The 21,151-nt window shown below is 43.9% G+C and overlaps 1 protein-coding gene across 5 annotated transcripts; it reads left to right on the plus strand.

Moving 5' to 3' along the window:
- The first annotated feature begins 4,457 nt into the window (after positions 1 to 4,457).
- On the plus strand, positions 4,458 to 20,225 carry tmcc1b (transmembrane and coiled-coil domain family 1b). 5 transcript variants are annotated; one of them, XM_080891985.1, is made up of 8 exons: positions 4,458 to 4,602; positions 8,564 to 8,737; positions 11,220 to 11,263; positions 13,819 to 14,081; positions 16,444 to 16,863; positions 18,081 to 18,565; positions 18,644 to 18,779; positions 18,861 to 20,225. In XM_080891985.1, exons 4-8 carry the CDS (start codon positions 13,857 to 13,859, stop codon positions 19,173 to 19,175), a joined length of 1,581 nt encoding a protein of 526 aa, XP_080748111.1. In that variant the 5' UTR covers positions 4,458 to 4,602; positions 8,564 to 8,737; positions 11,220 to 11,263; positions 13,819 to 13,856; the 3' UTR covers positions 19,176 to 20,225. The 5 variants fall into 5 exon arrangements, with proteins under 5 accessions (XP_080748111.1, XP_080748112.1, XP_080748108.1 ...); XM_080891986.1 differs by having other exon boundaries at positions 11,224 to 11,263; XM_080891982.1 differs by having other exon boundaries at positions 13,304 to 14,081; positions 18,861 to 20,224.
- Positions 20,226 to 21,151: the final 926 nt, after the last annotated feature.

The following is a 21,151-nucleotide window of genomic DNA, read 5'->3' on the forward strand; positions in this document are numbered from 1 at the left end:
GCAGGCGGCGACTCGGAGGCCGGAGCCGCAGCAGGCGGCGACTCGGAGGCCGGAGCCGCAGCAGGCGGCGACTCGGAGGCCGGAGCCGCAGCAGGCGGCGACTCGGAGGCCGGAGCCGCAGCAGGCGACTCGGAGGCCGGAGCCGCAGCAGGCGACTCGGAGGCCGGAGCCGCAGCAGGCGAAGCACAGGCTGGAGCCGCAGCAGGCGAAGCACAGGCTGGAGCCGCAGCAGGCGAAGCACAGGCTGAAGCTGGACCAGGCGAAACAGAAGCAGAATCTGAAGGTGGCTGGACGGGCGACTCGGGCCCCCCAGCTGACGTGGCTTGAGGCTGAACGGGCTCCTCGGGCCCTCCAGCTGACGTGGCTTGAGGCTGAACGGGCTCCTCGGGCCCTCCAGCTGACGTGGCTTGAGGCTGGTGCGGTTCACCTGAACCCCCAGCTGACGTGGCATGAGGCTGGTGCGGTGCTCCTGAACCCCCAGCTGACGAGGCATGAGGCTGGTGCGGTGCTCCTGAACCCCCAGCTGACGAGGCATGAGGCTGGTGCGGTGCTCCTGAACCCCCAGCTGACGAGGCATGAGGCTGGTGCGGTGCTCCTGAACCCCCAGCTGACGAGGCATGAGGCTGGTGCGGTGCTCCTCGGGCCCTCCAGCAGACGAGGCATGAGGCTGGACGGGCTCCTCGGGCCCTCCAGCAGAAGCAGTGGCAGGACCAGTAGGTGCCGAGACTACTGGCTGAACAAAAGGCTGAGCAGGTGATTGAGCAAATAACTGAGCTGAACAATGGGGAGCTGGCTGAGCAGCACAGTGGGCTAAGGGCTGAGCTAACGGAGGCACAGGAAAGTGAACTGTGGACTGGGCTGCTAACAGAGCTAATGACTGAGCTATAGACTGAGAAGCATGCAGTAGTGATGGTGGTGATGGTTGTGGACTGAACTCTGAGCCTTTAGCAGAAACAGGGACGGGTGCAGGCACGTGCCGGACACTAGCCACTCCCACCCGAGGAGTAGGTACGGGTGCGGAGACGGGCTGTATCCTGGCTGACCTCACCCTGGGGACCGGAACAGGCACCGGCAACGGCTGGGCAACTGCCCTTCCCACCTGAGGAGCTGGTACGGGTGCAGAAAGGGACAGAGCCTCAGCCGGCCTGGAAACCAGAGCAGGGACCAACTGGGCCTCAGCCTCCCCCACCCGAGGAACTGGTACGGGTGCAGAGGTACGCTGGGCCCGAGCTGCCCCGGGAGGAGGAACACGAGCAGGAAAAGGAGCGGGCTCAGAAAAAACAGTCCGAGAAACGGCAGGCTCAGGGTCGACAAAAATAGATCTATCAAAAATGAACCCGCCGTCCACTTCATGTTTTGCAGTCTTAGTATTAGCAGTCCTTGTTTTAATAGTTTTCGAGATCCTTGGGTTAACAGTTGTAGAGTGAGCTGACTTGGGGATGACTGAACCAGACTTAACAAAACCTGAACTGACAGAACCTGAACAGACGGAAGTGGAACTGAGTGTGTTTGTCCTGGTAACGTAATTAACAGTCTGTCCTTTAACCCTATGTGCAGGCTTAGGCGAGCAGGAATTGCTTTTCATCCCTCCCTGTGTAGAGGGAGTAAAACAAAACGGATCCTCCCAGTCCACGTCGTCATCCATAAGGGAAATTCCCCATGGATCGGAAGTGAGCCGATTGTTTTTAATGTCAGACGGGACGTGAGAATAAAAGTCATTTTCACTCACCACCGTGAGCTCGGCATTGTCCAGTTTGTGGCGACGGGCGCGCCGCTTCCTTCGAGCGGAGGAAGCCGGCGGAGCGAGCGACTGAGCCCCTGGTGCACAGAACGGAGACACCGAGGCTGGAGCGTGAGCGCCTGAAGCCACACGGAGGACTCCCACCTGAAGCGAGTGAGGCTTAGATGCAGGCAGCGCAACAGGCGGGGACTTTCGGCAGCTCTTGGGACCTCCGAGAGCTAGCCGAGTCCCGTGGAAAATGCGCTCGTAGTCGGGGGTACGCCACGGCTTCCAGCGGAGCTCCTCCTCCAGCTGGGCGAAGGCTGCCTCCCGACGCTCGTAAAGCTCGCGGTCTGCTGAGTCCATAGTGGTCAGGTCGTACTGTCACGGTCTGGCTGGGGCAGACCGTATGTGTTGCAGAGGAGGACTCAAACGCAGACCAAAACGTGGTGTGGATTAACAAAACAAGCCGTTTATTGAGGTTAGCAACGAGGGTACAAAATAATAGGGCATCGGTGAAAACTAAACAATAACCTAAACTGGGAGAACTAATAACAAAACATGAAAAACCTTAACCATAGTGAACTGACATGGGTACCTGGAGATGAGACATGGATGAGCAGACGACCTGACAAAGAATGGCTGAGAGCACACAGACTAAATGGACACAGGAGGATAATGAGGGAAGTGGCAACACATGGGGAACCAGCTGACACACATGAACATAACGACGTGACAATGGGAGAGTAAAACTGAACACGATGAACACAGACACACCAGACCTCTTCACAATAAGACAGGAAACAGTGAGATATAAACATGACAACCTGGACTGACAACATACGCCACAGACATAAAATACATGAAAGCAGGGGAGACTTAACATAGTGGAAACACGAGGGGAAAATAACTAGTAACACCTAGGCATGATAATGATAAACTTAGGAAACCTGAAGGCTACATAAACTAAACACAAAATGCTGGGTCAGCAGACCCAGGATCATGACAAAAGCCTTCAGCTATCAGGCCCGTCTCCCTTCTAACCAGCTCTTAGTTTGAATTTGAAACACAGACACAACCTTTACTTTTAAGATTAGGTTTAAACGTTTCTTTTCGATAAACCATTTAGGATCAGATGACCCTGAACAATTGCTACAATAGGTTTAGGCTGCTGTGAGACCTCTTATGACACTCTGAACACTTCTTCTCCACTCCACTCTCACCTCTCTACACCAGCCTGTGTTTATACACCACTACTGCGTGACATTAAACTGTATTTCTTTTGTCTCCTGTAGTATGTTTTGGCCCTTGTCTCACTTTGTTCTCCTTTATTCTTTTCTCTTTCCCCTCACTCCCCAACTGGCTGCCGCTCCCCTGCCAGAGGTTATGTCTTGGTAAAAGAACGTTTTTCCTTCCCACTCTTGCAAAGAGGTAGCTCTTAGAGATCGTCTGATTCTTGGGGTTTTCTCCGAACAATAGAATCTGTACCTTACAATATAAAGCACCTTCAGACAGCTGTTGCTGTGAATTAGTGATTTATAAATAAAACTTAATTACCTCAGAGCCTGTCAGGGGGACAGCAACCTTAGCAGAGATACCCAGACCTCTCTCTCCCTAGCCACGTCCTCTAGCTCTTCTAGTGGGACCCCATAATATTCTCAAGCCACCTGAGTGACTTAATCCCTCCACCGTTTCTTGGATCTGCCTCTAGGTGCCCTCACAGTAGGATATACACAAGACGCCTTAATTAGGAGGTACCTGAGTGTTTTAACCACCTCATCTGTCTCCTTTGATGTGGAGATATTCCTGTAAACTTAACTTGCATGGTTTCTTTCTCAAGATGAATGTTGTTTGATAACAGAATAATCTTAAATTTATCTTCTAGTTCAACTGATTGATAAACCCAAAACTGAAATTCTGCATCTATGTTGTCATTAACCAGTCACATTTACATATATTTAGCACAAAAGTAAGGAAATATGTGTTTGGTCTTTCTTTGAGAAGAATGCTTCTTGGCAATAAAACTTATGCCACTGGAAAACCTGTTTATTTTACCTGACATGGTGACACATCTGTAAGGAAAATGCATTTGTGAGTTGTGCAGCAGACTTGAGTATGTTGGTTGCATCCATGAAAAACTGGCCGAAAACGTCTGTGCCAGAATCAAACAGCTTAATGTTTTGAGCTTCTGGTCTTTATCAGGACTGGTTGTTGGCAACATGTGCGCTGTACCTGAACATGTGGGTGAACATTATGTTCAGCGTTGAGCCCAGAGTCGGCCTAGCAATTAGATCGTAGGGTCAAAGTATGGAGAAGATGCAGAGAGAGAGAGGTAATTGATCTGCGATCAGTGGCAATCACACATTTCCAAGCTGTTTGGCACTGGGAGAGACGTTTTGACAAACTTTTCATGCAACCCACAGACTCAACTCTGCTGCTCTAACCACAAATGTATTTGCCTTACAAATTTGGCTCCATTTAAAGGGATATAAACAGTTTTTTTTTCAATGATGTAAGATTTATTCCCCCCCAAAAAAGAAGCATTGTTAGAACAGATACATAATCGACCAGGTTTCTATACTGTTTTGTGTTACGTTTATATTCAGGGTACAAATACAGACCCTAACATTCCCAAACAAAATACTGAGTTAAATTTAAGAGAAAATATCTGCAGCCACGCCTGAAAACATTTACTTGAACAGTGCAAGGTCAGGGACGTGTGACCCAGCAGTCAACCTGCTCACCTGCGTGGATCACACGCGCGAAGGATGGGCGAGAGCTCGGCACTGCTCTGACGTCGAGCACGCTATTTGACGTCACCGTGGGAGTGTCCACCATCGGGAGAAATGAACGGTCATCAACACAATCCTCTGAGCGCTCATGTAAGTTGATACCCGCAAAACACACATTTTTTTTTTAAATGTGAGAAGCCTCGTATGAATGAAACGTGTTTCCTCGTGCTGTCGCCCGCCGTGCAGGCACTCCAGGGCCGGTGGGTTAATTATCCGGTTGCCGCTGCCGCCTGGCGATGAGCCTGTTTGCTGCCTGTAGCTAACCATGGCTGAAGCGATGTTGGTTAGCTTTGAGAGCCTAGCCAGCCTGCTGCTAACTGACAGCTGCGAGTGGTCAGGCGGCGAATAAGCGCCTGATTTACCAGCCAGGGTGTTCAGGGTGGGCGATGTGGAGTGTATTTACATGTGTGTGCTCACGAAAAGCGAACTGATTGCTCATGTTGTAACTCGTCAGGGTTCAACTTTGGGGACAACACCCAGCTGGATTCAGTGACGATATATGTATATGTTTTTTTAACAGTCGGGATATTCGAGGAATATAACATTTAGCTAAAACTAAAGGATTTTGTCCATCAAGCCCTGGTACAAAGAGTATTAGCTAACGCAAAGCTGCTCTGCGAGGACTAAATACGCCACCATGAAATACAAGAAGGTGTGATTAAGAAAGCCTGGTGGGAGTAGGTGACAGATGGCCACCCAATACCTCCAATGTAAACGTGTTCGAGATTTTCACACCTGTCGGGACCGTCCCCGCCTCCCCCTCTCCGGTGCTGATGCTGTCAGTTTATTTCTGCTATTATGGATTTTGATGGTTACATTTCATATGGCAGGAGAGTTTCCAGTGTTCATGACTCAGTATCTTGGTAGCCTATTTGTTGTTTGGGTATGACTGCATAAGGTTTCATTGTCATTATGCAAGCATAATGAAATTATAGCTATACATGGTGCATAAAACATAAATACACCTGTGTGTGTGTGTGTATATGTACACACAATATATATAAAGATATGTAGTTTTGAAGGATGTAAGCAATGAGACTGGGCAAGAATATTGCATGTTAGCACTGAACATGACTTATTTACTTATTAACATTCGAATAATGCACATTAAAGAGTGATTTACAGATTTTGATGCACATAAATTAGATAGAAATATGTAGAAATATTTTATGAGCGGTATGAACGTGTGCAATTGAGCAAAAAAACATTGCACATCAGTGCTTTACATACTGTACATACTGTTGATTTATATATATATATATATATATATATATATATATGTTGTATATATGTATATATATATATATATATATATATATACATATATATGTTGTATATATGTATATATATATATATATATATATATATATATATATATATATGTTGTGTATATGTTTGTGGAGTGTGCAGAGCTAGATAAAGTGTATGAGAGGGTGTCAAGAGAGGAACCGTGGTACTGCATGAGGAAGTCATGAGTGGCGCAGAAGTATGTGAGTGTGGTGCAGGACATGTTCGAGGACAGTGAGTCAGTTGTGAGGTGTGCGGTAAGTTCAAAGTGGGGTTAGGATTACACCAGGGGTCGGCTCAGAGTCCCTTCTTGTTTGTGGTGGTGTTGGACAGGTTGACAGGCGAGGTCAGGCAGGAGTCTCCATGGACTATAATATTTGCAGATGACACTGTGATCTGTAGTGAGAGCAGGGAGTCTGGAGAGCTGGAGGTATGCTCTGAAGAGGAATGAAAGTCAGTAGACGCGAGACAGAATACAGTGTTTGAATGAGAGCAAGGCAGGTGGAACGGTGACATGCAAGGAGTAGAGATAGTGAAGGTGTTAATGTAAATACCTGAGGTCATCCATCCAAAGCACCTGAAAGTGCACAAGACAGATAAAGAAGACGTGTGCAGGCAGGGTGGAGATGAACGTCACGGGTGATCTGAGACAGAAGGATAGCAGCAAGTGAAAGGGAAAGTTTACAAGATATAGATATACATAAGTTAGTGACAGAGTTCAGCAGTGCTACAGCTTCTGGGAAGAAGTTGTGTTTCAGTTTGTGTTTGTGGGTGTAAGTGTATGACGAGGCTCTTCTAGAATAACCTGTAATAATGACATTAATAGCCATGTAGTGTAATAAACAGCTACTAAATGTGTATTAACGCTTTGTTTTGTTGAAAACGGGGAACTCCTGCAGAACTGCTGCTATCACTGGAGAGCCTGTCATAAACACCTGTCACCTTACACAGCGGTCATCTTCTGGTTTATACATTCAAATCAGGGATGTTGGGTGAACTTTAATATGAAGCCACATTACAAGGCGTGGCAGCAATGAGAGGTGATGCTAGCCTACACTCTGTTCTTTGCAGGATACACACACTGTTAAATCAATCAGGTCTCCTGACAACACAAAAACAACACAAACTGGCTTTAAAGAGTTTCGGCTTCTGTATGTAGGTTGTAAAACATTGACTGCATTTTAAAGAGCTTCACGTGAGCTCCGGTGTGATGTGGGCAGGGGTTTGACACTGCGATATGTGCTGTTATCATGAATTTTAAGCATGACCTCGCTCCGCTTAACACCAACACCGGTGTGCACCGTGGAGTGAAATAAACGCCCTCCGGCTCCTTTACGTTAGCTTGCCCGGTTAGCCACCAGTGGAGAAGCCAAGCCTTCAATTCGGGGAAAGCGATGTTTTCTGACTTTAGCTGGCACAAGGGTTTGTACCACTCTGAAGTAAAGCCGTAGATTTCACGATTGTTTTGTGAAAATGTCCAACAGTAGTTTTTTTAAAGCCCGGACCCACGAATATAAGCTAGCGAGCTGCTAATTCCATCCTCTTCTTATCTCTGGCTAATGTTAAACTGCTGGGCTCGGACTATTTGCAGTAACTCAATAACGGCACTCATACAGACAAGTATGTACATACATAATTTAGTTTATCACAGCATCTCCTTTTCAATTTTTAAGTACAGGCGTTACTACAGTTACCTCACATGTAATGACACCGAATGCACCTGTAACCCCTCGAGTAATGTAATTACCTAGCCGGGGCTGTGTGGTGATGGGTAAACGACGGGCGGCTTACGTGGTTTTGTCAGGGTGTTTTCTTTTCCTACCGTCCTTTATTTCACAAAGAATGAGTGCAGAGAGGAGTTGTTCAGGTGATATGAATCAATCACGAACACGAACAAAAACAACAGAAACATGCCGGGACCATCATTAATTCATGGTAGAGCTTAAACGTACTCAACCACCTCTCTGGTTGAGAAAATGAAAAAAACATTAGCACAGTACAGTTTGATTTAACTCTCTTAACTTCATTGAAGCGAACTGAAGTAAGTGTCAGTGCTATAAATACATTTAGCTGAGCCTTTTTGTCTTGACAGGATCATTTTGGTGCTGTAGTATATTTAAAGGAGACTTTTTTTTATTAGTAGGCACAGATCCTTTTCACTCCTTGTGCTTTGATTGTGGCAGATTATTCTTACAGACAGCGATGTTTACATCTGTGTCAGTGTCGCATTATTTTATTGTAGATTTGCCTCCGTAAACCTGTCCAGCACATAATCCCTCTGGGCTATGCAGCACTATTAATTAACATTACACAGTTAATTAAGCTAAAAGTCCTCAGGGGGGCGGGGGCCCTGCGCTCTACAAAATTAAACTACATGTTTTCATTCCGCCATCCAACGAGTTGTATGAGCTTCCTGACATAGGGGGGATGGCTGTAACCATTTGTTGTGGATTGAATATCGGATATTAAATGGCCTTGGTTTGTTGTGTGTGCTGTTAGGGGCAATCCTTGTGGTTTTTAATTTAAATCCTCATACATCAATTTCAGCAGCACTGCAAGAACACCCTATTACAGCTTTGCTTTATAAGATTGTTAGAATTAATTATTGGTGCCAAATATTGACTCTACTTTTAGTGCAGGAGGATGGCTGCTTGTGGTCTTAATAATACAGATTATGTAACTGCTTGATTATTACCGCACATTAGTACACACTTTTGCATCTCTTTTTAATGCTTGTTTTTCTTGTTCTTCTTTTTCTTTGCAGCATGTGATCTTTCTAAATGTCCACGGAAACAGTTGACTGAAGTTTGACAGCTCTTCTGCCAGTTTTAATTTGGAAAAACGTACCCAGAGGAAGCAGTGCTGGATACTTGCCTGGATTACTGAGTCTTTTTCTGTGGCAATAGAATAGATCTATTGCACATGACCACATTTGAAGGTATGTCTTATCACCAAGTACACTCCTGCTGCAATGAATGCCCTTTTTGTCAGGATTGACATTGTTGGATCTTTTCACTTATCTATCTCTATCCCCAGTTAAATTAAGGAATAAACTAATGCATTCAACCTAGTTTATGGTAATGAGTGTGAATAAGAGTATTCAAGAGTATTTCTGAGGCCTCAAAACAGCTGATCATGCTGGAACTCACAGTGCCCTGGGAAGAGTGGATTGAGGAGGCCAATGAAAGGAAACGACGACTTGGAAGACTTTCTATGAGCCCATAGAAGTGGGTTGTAGGGGTTTGCCAGACGATCACTCTGCAAAGTCCTAGGCCGGCTGGGCGTGGCTGGGGCAGCCAAGAAGAGGGCCATCCAGGCTGTGAGTGAAGCGGCAGAGAAAGCCACAAGGTAGCTGTGGATCAAGAGGGCTGATCCGTGGGTAGCTACGTACCGCAAGTCGGGGCCTGATCACCCCCGGCTGGGTATGATGTTGTGAGACCCGAAACACCTGATGACCCCAGGATACATCACTGAAGATGCGTACCAGTGCATCCAGGAGATGTGTCTTTTATACTAGTAAGACACAGCTCCAAAAGGACTTGCTGACATGCTCCAAACAGGAACGCTGCTTGCATATTTCTGGTGTAGGAACTTGTGGGTCGTTTCAGGGCACCTTGAAACAACAACTGGTTGAAACAACAACAGCTGGTTTCAGTGGTTAAAAAATGAATCATAGCAGCATTGGTTTAAACTCTCTAAAGTCAATTAACCACCTTTTCTTTCCTGAAAAACGCTAATTTAGGAGAAGTGGAACGATGTTCCCTCTGTTGTGGTTTCATTCATCCTCGAGCTGCCTCGTGCCTGCCGCTTGTTCCTGCAGTGAAAACGTACCTCATGTAGATGATGTGCCCATGCAGCACTGTATGTACACAGAGTGATGGGCGAATGTTGGCTGACCCACTTCAAAGAGAACACTTTGCCCTCAGCCTGGAGGACTCAGATGCCTTTGTACTTTTATTGTAGATGTAGGACGTTGTCACATATCTGTGTCGAATATTTGTCTTCACACGAGTCTTGTAAGCGATTCAGAGTAATAATGTGTGGTCAAAGAGCTTCTGTTTCTCATATCAGATGAAATTTATGCTTTAATCTGTTGGATATGTTGTTATTTAGATAAATATAGTATTCAATACCTCTATGAGCAGGTAGCTCCTCTGAACTGAAGCAGCAGATACGAAAACCAAGAGCAACAACAGGAGTGAACCAAGATACTGGTTTAAAACTAAATAGCAGCGTTTTAATGTGTTGTTTCTGCAAGAAGCGGTTAAGGAGCTTCCTTTCGTTACTGAACTGTTCACCACCACCTACTCTTGAACAATGAGCTTTCTTCTCAGATGCTGCAGGTCTAAAAGCTGGACTAGCATGCAGTGAGTCACAGTGTCACTAATGGAGCATTTCAAAGGGTTTTCTGGGCCGGTTTGCTCTGCTGACTTGTTAAATGATACATACATAGCTGTGCTGACTCAAAGGATCATTTTTCTGTTTGTCTGCAAAGTAGCTCGTCCTCAATCACTTTAAGCCTTGGATGTTTTCTTTATGGCTCGATGAAACAGACGGTACATTGTGTCTCGCAAAACAGACTGTCTGACGGCTCATCATAAAGTTACTGCTGCAAAATAAACCGCATCACAGCCTTAGTGACATGCAGCGTCGACTGTAATGTTCCCTTGGTTATCATGCTTTGAAAGATGTATTAAAGGTGTAACGTAACAAGTGAATATTTGATTTAGAAAACATCAAACCCTCTAATTGGTAATCCTCTGCTGTCCATAAGCACTCTGATTAGGGACAGGCGCGATCTCACATACTTGAAGCATGCAGAAGCACGGCTTGAGACCAGTTAAATTGCCTGTTAGTGATATAAGAAATCAGCATGCTTGAAAATTGTACTTAAAAATAATTGAGTTTAATTATTGTCAAAACAAGCCCATGAATTCAAACAAAGAAGACTGTGTAGCACTAACTCTGCTGTTTGGTTTGGAGCTTGTAGGACAAATGATTTGAAAAGTGTTTAAGTAGGAATCTCTCAGGCTTACATCCCCCCGTCTCATATGTGTTGCAGATGAGCTGTGCAGTGACAGCTCCTTGGAGCAGTTCTAAGCTGCATGAGCTGTTGTCTTGTCTTGCTGTTGTAGTGTATATCTAGTAGTTGTTACTCAACAGTAACAATGCGTATTAAACATAAACTTAGTGTCAGGGACTAAAGGTTTTAACCAAAGGTCCACTAGGCTGTTGACGCTTTCCGGTGGGCAACATGTTGGATGCTGATAAGTTGTTTATTGCAGTGCTGGTTTACATATCCATCATTCCACTCATTAGTGACTGAGTGGCTTTTGTTCAGCTCTGTTTTTCTCTTTTTCCTGTTATTTGAATATTGTAATTTATGTTTTTTATTTTGTCTGCGCTTCTGCTTCATTTAGCCAGTCCTGATTCGTGAGTCAGAAGAGGAGAGGCTGGGCTGATGGTAAGCTCTCTTACAAACTATCTAACCTTCTCTATTGCTCTCATCCTCACTCTGTCGTTTCATGTTGATAAACCCAAAGAGCTGTGTTCAGCACAAACTGACATTTAAAAGCCGAGCACTTGGAGTGGCCCTCTATATTACAGGATGTAGCCTTCTCATGAAATGAGAAGCAAAGTGGGGAGGCCGCTGTGGATCGTGGAGCACCTTACTCAGTTGAGAAATAGATTGTAGTCACTCTCCATTTAGATCTTCATTTATGTTTATTTTACGTTTAGTTTGTTGTGGTCTCTTTGTTAGCATCTGAACATTCTCAGTTACGTTGATTATTTAGTTCTGTAAGGAACACTTTCTGAAATGTAATAATTCAATGATTTTATACATAAGGGCAAAAATAAAGAATGGACACTATCTGCACATGTGCAGTATATCAGATATGAGCATTTCAGAAACTGTACTTGTTTATTTCGTAGATTTTATGTTTTTGCTTTACTGGGTTGACACAGTCATGACACGAAACACGCAGTATAGCTTTCTGGTGATGATTCTGGTGTTTTTTTTCCCTTACATATCATGTGAGTAATCTACTTTTAGGATCTCTTTGCAAAAATAAAATACTTAAACAAAGTTGATCCTTAACAGGGTGCTGATTGTGCTTTTAGGTTACATATAATGTCCCTTTGTGTTGCATTAATGTTTCCATGGAAGTGTAGTTATGTGCAGCTTTGCCACAGCCTCCATTCAAACTTACTCTTCCAAGTTTTGTGGCACATGTTCTGCTGTCATCAGGAAAAGCCCTCGAATAACAAGTTTGCTTTGCCTTACTGAACACAGAGGAGCTGCATGAGCACAAATTCCAGCAAACTTGTCAATTTTATTTTTAAAACACCAAATATCCAAATAGAACATTCACAGTCTCTCTTGGTCACAAGTTACTTTGATGCGTCTCCAGTTTAGTATTTTCTCGTCCTCTGACCAGTGGCAGATTGCCCTTGCAGCTATCACACACTGTTATTCTACCTGGTTAGCTGTAATTACATTCCATTCAGCTGTTAATGTGAGAAATAGTAAATGATTCACAGATTAGTTGCAGATTATTAATCACAATGTAGTGGTTTACACATTCACATTCACAAAAGGTCACCTGTTCAATTCCAGCTGGAGACACAAATTCCTTTTTTGGTTGAGTCAGGAAGGGCAAACGGTGTAAAGCTGTGCCAAATTAAACATGCGGCGCTGCCTGCTGTGACGAACCCTTTTGACAAGGAAGCAGGGAAACGTAGCTTTAGTTGTAGGTTAATAATATTTGCCTTATATGGCTTTTTACATCAAATCTTAATTGAATAATCATAGCATCCAGGATGTGTTAACCAATCTAGATGACACTACCTAGTGCACCAGCATCTAAATGTAAATAGCATTTGGGAATTAGTTTTATAACACAAATTCTTGCAAATTATATATATGAAGTTTAGTTGCAGATCTCAAAATGATGAACAAATACAAGAACAATAAATATAAGTTTTAATTATTCAGTTGTTCGGTGTTTTGAACCATTTGCTGTATTTGCCATCTCACCAAATAAGAATAACACGATAGATTAACACGCATGTCTGTGTTTTTGGACAACGAGAACAAGTGCCTCATTGATAATAACTGTGAGGAGGAAGGCTGCTCAGTCACCACAGGTCCCGTCTGAATATTATAACACATTTAAACCCCTTGATGAGCCACAGTGGGTGTTTTGTCTTTTTACTGAAACAGTGGCATTTAAAAAAATTAATATCACGCTAAAAATTACGACTGGTATACCAGCACGTCCAGTACATCTGCCCAGCACGAACCGAAATGGGTACCTACTGTCTTTATCCAGATTGTGAACAAAAGTTAACTAAGAATCATGTTGACTGCAAAAAAAAAAGGTCATGTCTGTGCCAACCCAGGTTTTTGTTGCTTAGTATTGTTTCCTATTCTTCTGCTGCTTATTATGTTCCTCACTCACTGCTGCATGTCATAATACATTTTATTTTCCTTTTGTGGTAGACAAGCATGACATTGAGCCAAGCCACAGATGCATGCCCACTCAAAAGGCCCAACTGAGCGCCATCCCCTCTGCTTCCCTGCTTTCAACCTGCCTCTCAGAGGGCGGGGTGTCGACGGGGCGTAGCTAGTCTCCTTCACACCCCGAGCAGGACCCTCACTGTGAAACTGGAGGTCTCAGATGGATCAGGGTAGTAGTGAGCAGAGTCCAGAGGAGCCGGACGCAGGAGGGCGAGCGGAGCCAGAGCTCGGCAGGAGGGCGTCGGAGTCAGAGCACGGCTTGTCCAAAATCACCCATAATGCCCTGGAGAACATGGGAGCGTTGGGCCATGGCCTGAAACAATTCTTCCAGCCACAGCGCCGACGCTCCTCCGTTTCCCCGCATGACTCCGCCTCGTCCTGCGCAAGCGCCCCTCCCTCCGAACCCGCTGACGTAGGGTCAGAAGTAGGGGACACCCCCGCCTCCTCGGCCCTCCCTTTGGATTCTGACACCCCTGCCACTTCCGCCCCTCCTGCAGCTCTGAGCCGTGTCCTGCAGCAGATCCGAGGTCCACCAATGATAAAGCGAGGCACCAGCCTGCAGAGCCGCCGCAGCAAGGCGGGCGGCACTGGGGACCCTCCCCAGAAAGGTAGCCCACAGATCCACCGGCGCAGCACCCATGAAGCCCTGTTGCAGGCTGGACGCCCACGCTCCTCTTCGACCACAGACACACCCAGCAGCCCAGCCTTGGCTGACATGCTGCTGACCTCTGGTTACCACTCCACTGAAGAGCCCGACAAGGTGAGAGTCTTAGTTTTGATTCTTGTTGTAAAATCTGGCGTGTTTGCCCTAAAAAGTCTGAACTGAAACTTGCCAGTAAATAAAAGTGTTTAATGTCAGTAATAGTGTGTTATAGCTGGTTCAGGATCTGCCTCCAGTTAATGTAGTATTACTTGTCAAAATGCTTGTTTTACAAACTGTAATGTCGAAAGACAAAAATAGAACCAGAGTCTTTACTTATACTTAGTTTCTAATTTGAAAATGAGACATTTCCTGATTCACGGATGGAAACTGTAGTTCCAGAAGTCAGAATGACACTCACCTCTAACCACATACAAATATGTGCAGTGTACGGTGAAAGCACAGGATGTGAAGTACAACTCTCACTGCAAATCCTGACATCATTATACTGTATATAGAGATGAGGTCTAAACCTTCAGAATCAAGGTGCAATACTAAGGCTTTGCACTCAGGATTAATTTGTTTGGCTTATTTAAAAATAAACAGTTACATTTTAAAAATAAACACAAACTGACTCGCGCACTAATTTGTGTGCAGGAATGTCAAAACTAAATGAGTTGGACAAACTTGTTAAGAGGCCATTAATGCTTTAGATGCGCAGGGATGAGCTGCTGAATGGGGAGATGAGCTGTCAGCGGTGGAAGGTCAGAGATTGCCTTTGAGTGTTTGGTCACTATGTGCTTTAAGCCTTTCTAAATTTAGCTTTTGCTGTCCGAGTGTACTTCAGGTCAGAGCGGGCTTGCAGGGCTAAACAAACTCAAAACTTGTTTGTTTGACATTTAAGTACAGTTATGAAAGACTGCATGACCTCACAATGGCGGGAAACTCTCTTAAATTGATTATTCGGCAAAACCCCCCAAAACAACCTCAGAAATAAGAAGCGATGGTGGGGGGTATTAGCACGTCTCTAAATAGGTGATACACTTGGAATGTGGTTAATGATGCTGAACTTGTAATCAGCAGCTCTCAGCTAAAGTCTGCTTATGGCTGACAGTAAAAAAAGTCTCTCAATCTCTTTGTTGTTTACTTTTAGAAGAAGTAGACATTAAAAATGAAGCACAAATTCAGGTTAATGGATGAGTTTTCAGTTTGAGATGCACAAGTTTATATAAACAAATTGTAAATTTAAAGCTAGTTTTTGCATGTGGTCAAACATCACATCCATCAGCCTTGCAGTCCTTTACCTTTATAGTCGGCAGGTGTGTTGAATGTGGTTTTTTTTTTTTAGCCGGATACAAACCGACACCAGTCAGGATCACTGATTCAGAAATCATGTAGGAGGAAAATTTCATGATTTCTGAATATAAAAACTTTATTTATGCTGTTACAGAAGATTATTGTGATTATAGGAATAGGGTCACAATCACACATAAAACACGAGCTTTGTAGAAGATGTTACATTATTATGTAGCTGCTCTACGACTCACCCTTGTCGTTTCAAGTATATTCAACCCTGCAGTTGGAATTTGAAGTAGTCTTCCTGTTTTGCAGGTTATTAGATAGCATAACCTTGCATCACCTTTTTGGGTTTACGTCATTTAGTTGGCTGCAGTCGTGTTTTCAGTCATGGGTGTTGGCTCTCGTGTTTGTTGATTTTCTGTTTCAGATTTAATGTTTCTCTCTCCCGCGGCCTCAGGGTGAGGGTGTTCGTTTGTGGAGTCGGGTTACTTGTCCTGGACTTTGTAACTAAAGCACGTCACAGGGGGAACATTTAAATTGCTGTCATAGCAGCACCACAAAAATTAGTTGACTTGCTGCCTTTTGAATGATTTTTCTTTCCTTCTGTTTATCTATTTTATTGTACTTGTACCTTCTGGATTTGGAGCTGGGCAGTGACAGTTAAGGTGGAATTTTGTTGACAGGTGCCCTCTGCTGTTGTGAATATGTAGTTACAGATCACTCTGAAGGGTGCAAACGTGTGTGCATGAGTAGGTGAAAATAGTCATTTGTATACCTTCAGTTAGTGCTGATTAGTGTTGCCAGTTTTTGGCCTAAAAAAATCTTTGCAAATTAAACCTTAAGTTTAAAAGGAGCGATTCACAGGTTACTCAGCGTTTATAGGATGATTAAAACTACAAAATTGGCCCAGCAGGAGCAGTTTGTCATTTTGAATTGGACACAAATGGTGTGATCCAGAGACATTAGAGAAATGTATCAAAAACGATGTTGCCATTTATACAAATTGTGGAGTAGTTGATACTTTTACACTTTCAGTGCAGGACTTACTAAACTGATAAAACACATCTGTTTAGCACACTATATGAAACGAGGAGGTTAGTTTTAACTATGGCACAGTGATTTAAATGTTTTGATTATGTTTTAAGTGGTTAAATACTTTCCTCTTTCCACTTTTCTTGAACAGCTTGATCGTTACGATGCATCGGGCCCTGCTATATCACCCAATGCCCTCCCATACGGCGCAGATGGATATGACGTGGTTGACAGTACCCCAGACCCCCAGCGTACCAAGCAGGCCATTGCCCAACTGCAGCAGAAGATCCTCAAGCTCACAGAACAAATCAAGATAGAACAAACTGCACGTGACGACAATGTGGCCGAATACCTGAAACTCGCCAATAATGCTGACAAACAGCAGAGTGCACGCATCAAACAGGTGTTCGAGAAGAAGAACCAAAAGTCGGCTCAGACTATCCAGCAGCTGCAGAGGAAGCTTGAGCACTACCACCGGAAGCTTCGAGAGGTGGAGCACAACGGCATCCCTCGCCAGCCCAAAGACGTTTTCCGAGACATGCATCAGGGCCTGAAGGACGTCGGAGCCAAGGTCTGTGTTTTTTTTTTTTTTTTTTTTTTTTTTTTTAAGCGTCATTTAAATTTTTAGGTAATTTTTTTTCATAGCTCTCCAAAGCTTTGAAATCATCCTGTCCAAGTCGTTCTCCTGTAGTGCACTCATGCCTTAAAAAAGTGCCCTGACAACAGAACACTAAAATTCATATTATCTCAACCAAATAAGACAAACCTCTGCATTCTGCTCTCTTGCAAGGTGCTGTGGCATTTACCTGAAATACATCACTGCATGTAAATACTGCATACTTACTGCACATACTGCCAGTCGTTGTTCTCACTGTTGACTTTCTTGAAAAGCAGAACTCTGTTGAATAACTGATAAAATATGTGACTCGATATAGAGGAGTACAGTGGTAGTGGTTACCATTTACCTTCCATACTAATTATTTATGTTAAACCTTTGTGAATTTTCTCAGAGCAGCTCCCAGGTCACATGGAGGACAATGCTCAATGTTAAGACTGAAATGCATAAACATGAATAACAGACTAGTTATTTTTCTGGTGGAATCAATCCTCAAGTTCTCCATCTGATAGTGTTGCAGTAACATATTTGTGGCCTTTTTCCTTCAGTTTACTTGATAACAAACATCATACAATCTTAATCTGTGGCTTCACCGACCATTTGCTGAGTATCTGCTGCAGCACTTCACCTGGTTTAGCCATTTTTGATGATGCCATTGGAAGTGTCAGTGCAGTTGTACAAATCAGCCACGTAGATTAGAGGTGCAGAAGTAAAAAAATAGACTAGTCTTCCGTTTTTTAACTTTTTTTTTTTTTTTTTTTTATTAAATTGTTGTGCGGAGTCTGCATTCTCCCTGTGGTCGTGTGAGGTTCCTTGGTTACAGCCAATTAATGGGTTAATGGGTTAATGGATAATTCAAAATACATCCACAGATTTATCTGTGATTATCTGGACTGCTGAACTGTTCAGGTGTACTCTTATCTTCTAACCAGTGTCAGTTAGGATAGGGTTTATCACCTCTCACCTCAACTTGAAAACATACCAGTAAAAGTTCAAAATGTTGTTTAATTTGTGATTGACCCAGTCATGCACAGATCTGCAGATGTGCCAATTAAAAGTGTGTGCGCTCTGCAAACTGTCTCGATACACTTGGTGTTTAATGTAGCCAGAGCTTTTTTACAGTATATCACAAAAGCATTCTTGAGTATTGACTTGATCCTGTTTCACTACAGGTAACAGGAGGCCTCTCCAGCTTCTCTCAAGCAACTCATTCTGCAGCTGGAGCCGTGGTGTCCAAGCCGAAAGAAATAGCTAACATCATCCGTAACAAGTTTGGCAGCGCTGATAACATCGCAGCTCTGAAGGACTCTCTTGATGAAACCCAAGGAGATGAGGGCATTGGTCCTGGGGGAGCAAGGGCACTTGGAACAGGGGCCTTACCATCCAGCCCAAAGTATCCCAGTGATGATGACTGCTCTAGTGCTACTTCTGGTTCTGCAGGAGCAAACAGCACCCCTGGTGCCCCAGGAGGCCCCCCCAGCTCTAAGGGCAACACGCTTGATCATGCACAAGCCTCAGGCTTTGATGCTATACTCCACGAGATCCAAGAGCTTCGGGAAAACCAAGGTCGACTCGAGGAGTCCTTTGAAAATTTAAAAGCCCACTATCAGCGGGACTACACTATGATCATGGAAGGGCTGCAAGAGGAACGATACAGGTAGATTTGTCATGTGCTCTGCAGTATAGTCTGTTTATGTAGGACTTGTACCATTTTGTGAAATGTGCTGCTTTGCAGGTGTGAACGTTTAGAAGAACAACTGAATGACTTGACAGAACTGCACCAGAATGAAATTTTGAACTTGAAACAAGAACTGGCGAGCATGGAGGAGAAGATCGCCTATCAGTCTTATGAACGAGCGAGAGACATACAGGTAAGCCTCGCTTGGATGAACAGAACACGTGTGCTTCCTTATTAGAGCTCTGTCACCGACTCTTTTGTCTCTCACCTGCAGGAGGCGCTGGAGGCTTGTCAGACACGCATTTCCAAAATGGAGCTGCAGCAGCAGCAACAGCAGGTGGTGCAGCTGGAGGGTTTGGAGAATGCCACAGCGCGGACTCTTCTTGGAAAACTAATCAATGTGCTGCTAGCTGTGATGGCAGTCCTTTTGGTGTTTGTGTCCACAGTGGCTAACTGCGTCGTGCCCCTGATGAAAACCCGCAGCCGCACACTTTCTACATTGCTCCTTGTAATTATCCTCGCCATCCTCTGGAGGCACTGGGATGCCATTTCAGAGTATATGCATCGCTTTCTTCTGCACCCCAGATGACCGGCCTGGAGAAGGTGCATTTAAGTAATTTAAACATGAAGGGACCGGAGGTGTGAAAGCGATAATAAAGGAATGACACTGGCCCATGTGGGAAGATGAATCTCAGCAGTCCTCCTTTTTCCAGCAGCTTCTCAAAACAGGAGGATTACAAAGCTGTCTGTCACTTTACTGCTCTATGAAATACGTTTCGAGGAGAATAAAAGTGGATAAGGAGAGAAAAGGCTGGATGTTTGATATGGACTTTCTATATCTGGTGCAATTGTGGCACGAGCATACTGTAAAAGGGTGAACGGGGCATAGTTGAAGGAGCGGGCTGAGAGAACTGCACACTTGATTTCTCTCTTCTGAGTGAATTTGTTTACATGTGGGAAAACATTTCATTGTTTCCCCACAGAAGAAAATATTATTCAGAGTTTTATTACTTTTCAACTGATTCAAGTGGTATTGTTTTGGAGTTACTGCTATTTTTAATACAGCCGATTGATGGATTTTTATGTTCTTTTTAACTGTAATGAGCCTACAGTGTTCTGCAGTCATAGTCGCCCACGCTCTCTTTTTTGTACTTTTTTTTTTCTGGTCTTGTGATTCAATTTTTTTTCCGTCTGCTTTTTTTCCCCTCTTTGCTCTCTTTTCAGATTTCAGCTTTTATGACCAACACTTCTTCTCTCTGCTCACTACACTCTAAAGAACGGGGTGCTTGCACATCAGCTACATTGCTCTGGGTCAGACACATGTGGGTTCTTGTTTCTTACTGGATGTGTGAAGTCAGTAACACTGGTAACGGCACAGCCAGGATATTACTATTATGAAATTTTGTGCTTGGAGTTGCAATCATGCAAACTGGACCCTACTATCCTGGTGGTTTTTCCACTGCAGAGGAATCATCTATGAACTCATTTAACATACTTGAAGAGCAGTTAAAGTGCTCAAAGACTCAGTGCTTCCGTACTGTTTCTATTAGTGACAATGAAATAGTAATACTTTTAGTTGGGGTTTTTCTTGTTTTTTATTTTTTAATTAAAGATAAATAAATTTGCTGTTTAAAAACTGAACTTGAAAGTCTAACTTCTCTCCATCCTCGGTTGTCTATAAAAATCTGTTTTATGGGGTCATACACCTTTAACATTAAAGAGGGTTATAGTCAAAATAATACGAAGGTAAAAAACACAAAAACTTTTGCTCGCTGGCATGATCAACAAACTGGTTTCAGGTGATTTGACCTTTTTGACATGAGAAGATGGGCATGGTCAGCAACATTACTCAGGTAGGCAACAGTGATCAGCCTGCACTAAGGGGGCTGTCAGTGTGCTATCCCTATGTCCCGTGCACCAGGGATGTCAGACTCTGTTTACATCGTGGGCCACGTAGAGCTGTGTTTGACCCTCTGTAGGCTGGATCGGTGAAATTCTCCTGCCAGTGTAAAGAAGTTTAACCACACATGGAATGATTCACATATCTTAGAAGAAGAAAACAGAAGTGCAGCTTCGACAGAACATCTCAGTTCTTCTAAAAAAAATAGATTCCGTAATAAATGGAAGAAATCTGTCAGCATGGCTCTCTGGGCTTAAACTGTAACACATAGATGTGTAAAATTACAGAAAGCTGTTAGCTTATTGCCCAGTAATGAAAAGTTTTTTTTTCTGTAGACCCTCTATAGAAAAAAAGAAAGTTCTATTTTAGATAGTGAAAAATGCAGGAAATGTTCTGTTATTTAAATGCTTATCTGTTACTTAGGTAAATTGATGTAGTATGAGAGGCCATGGAGGAAGTCTGTCACTAGTAAATGTAAAACGTGAAAATGCAGTTAAAAGTCCAAAATCTATACCTTTCTTCACATTTTACAAAGTGGGCCCGTAGGCCAGATTAGAGCCTCTGATGTGTCCCCGGCCCATTTGACACCCCTGCCTACACCACTACGCCATCCCCACCCAGACCCGTAGATACGAAGCAGAATAGAGCCATGCTTTCATGTTGTT

The sequence above is a fragment of the Rhamphochromis sp. 'chilingali' genome (assembly GCF_963969265.1).
Source record: "Rhamphochromis sp. 'chilingali' genome assembly, chromosome: 9".
Lineage (NCBI taxonomy): Eukaryota > Metazoa > Chordata > Actinopteri > Cichliformes > Cichlidae > Rhamphochromis > Rhamphochromis sp. 'chilingali'.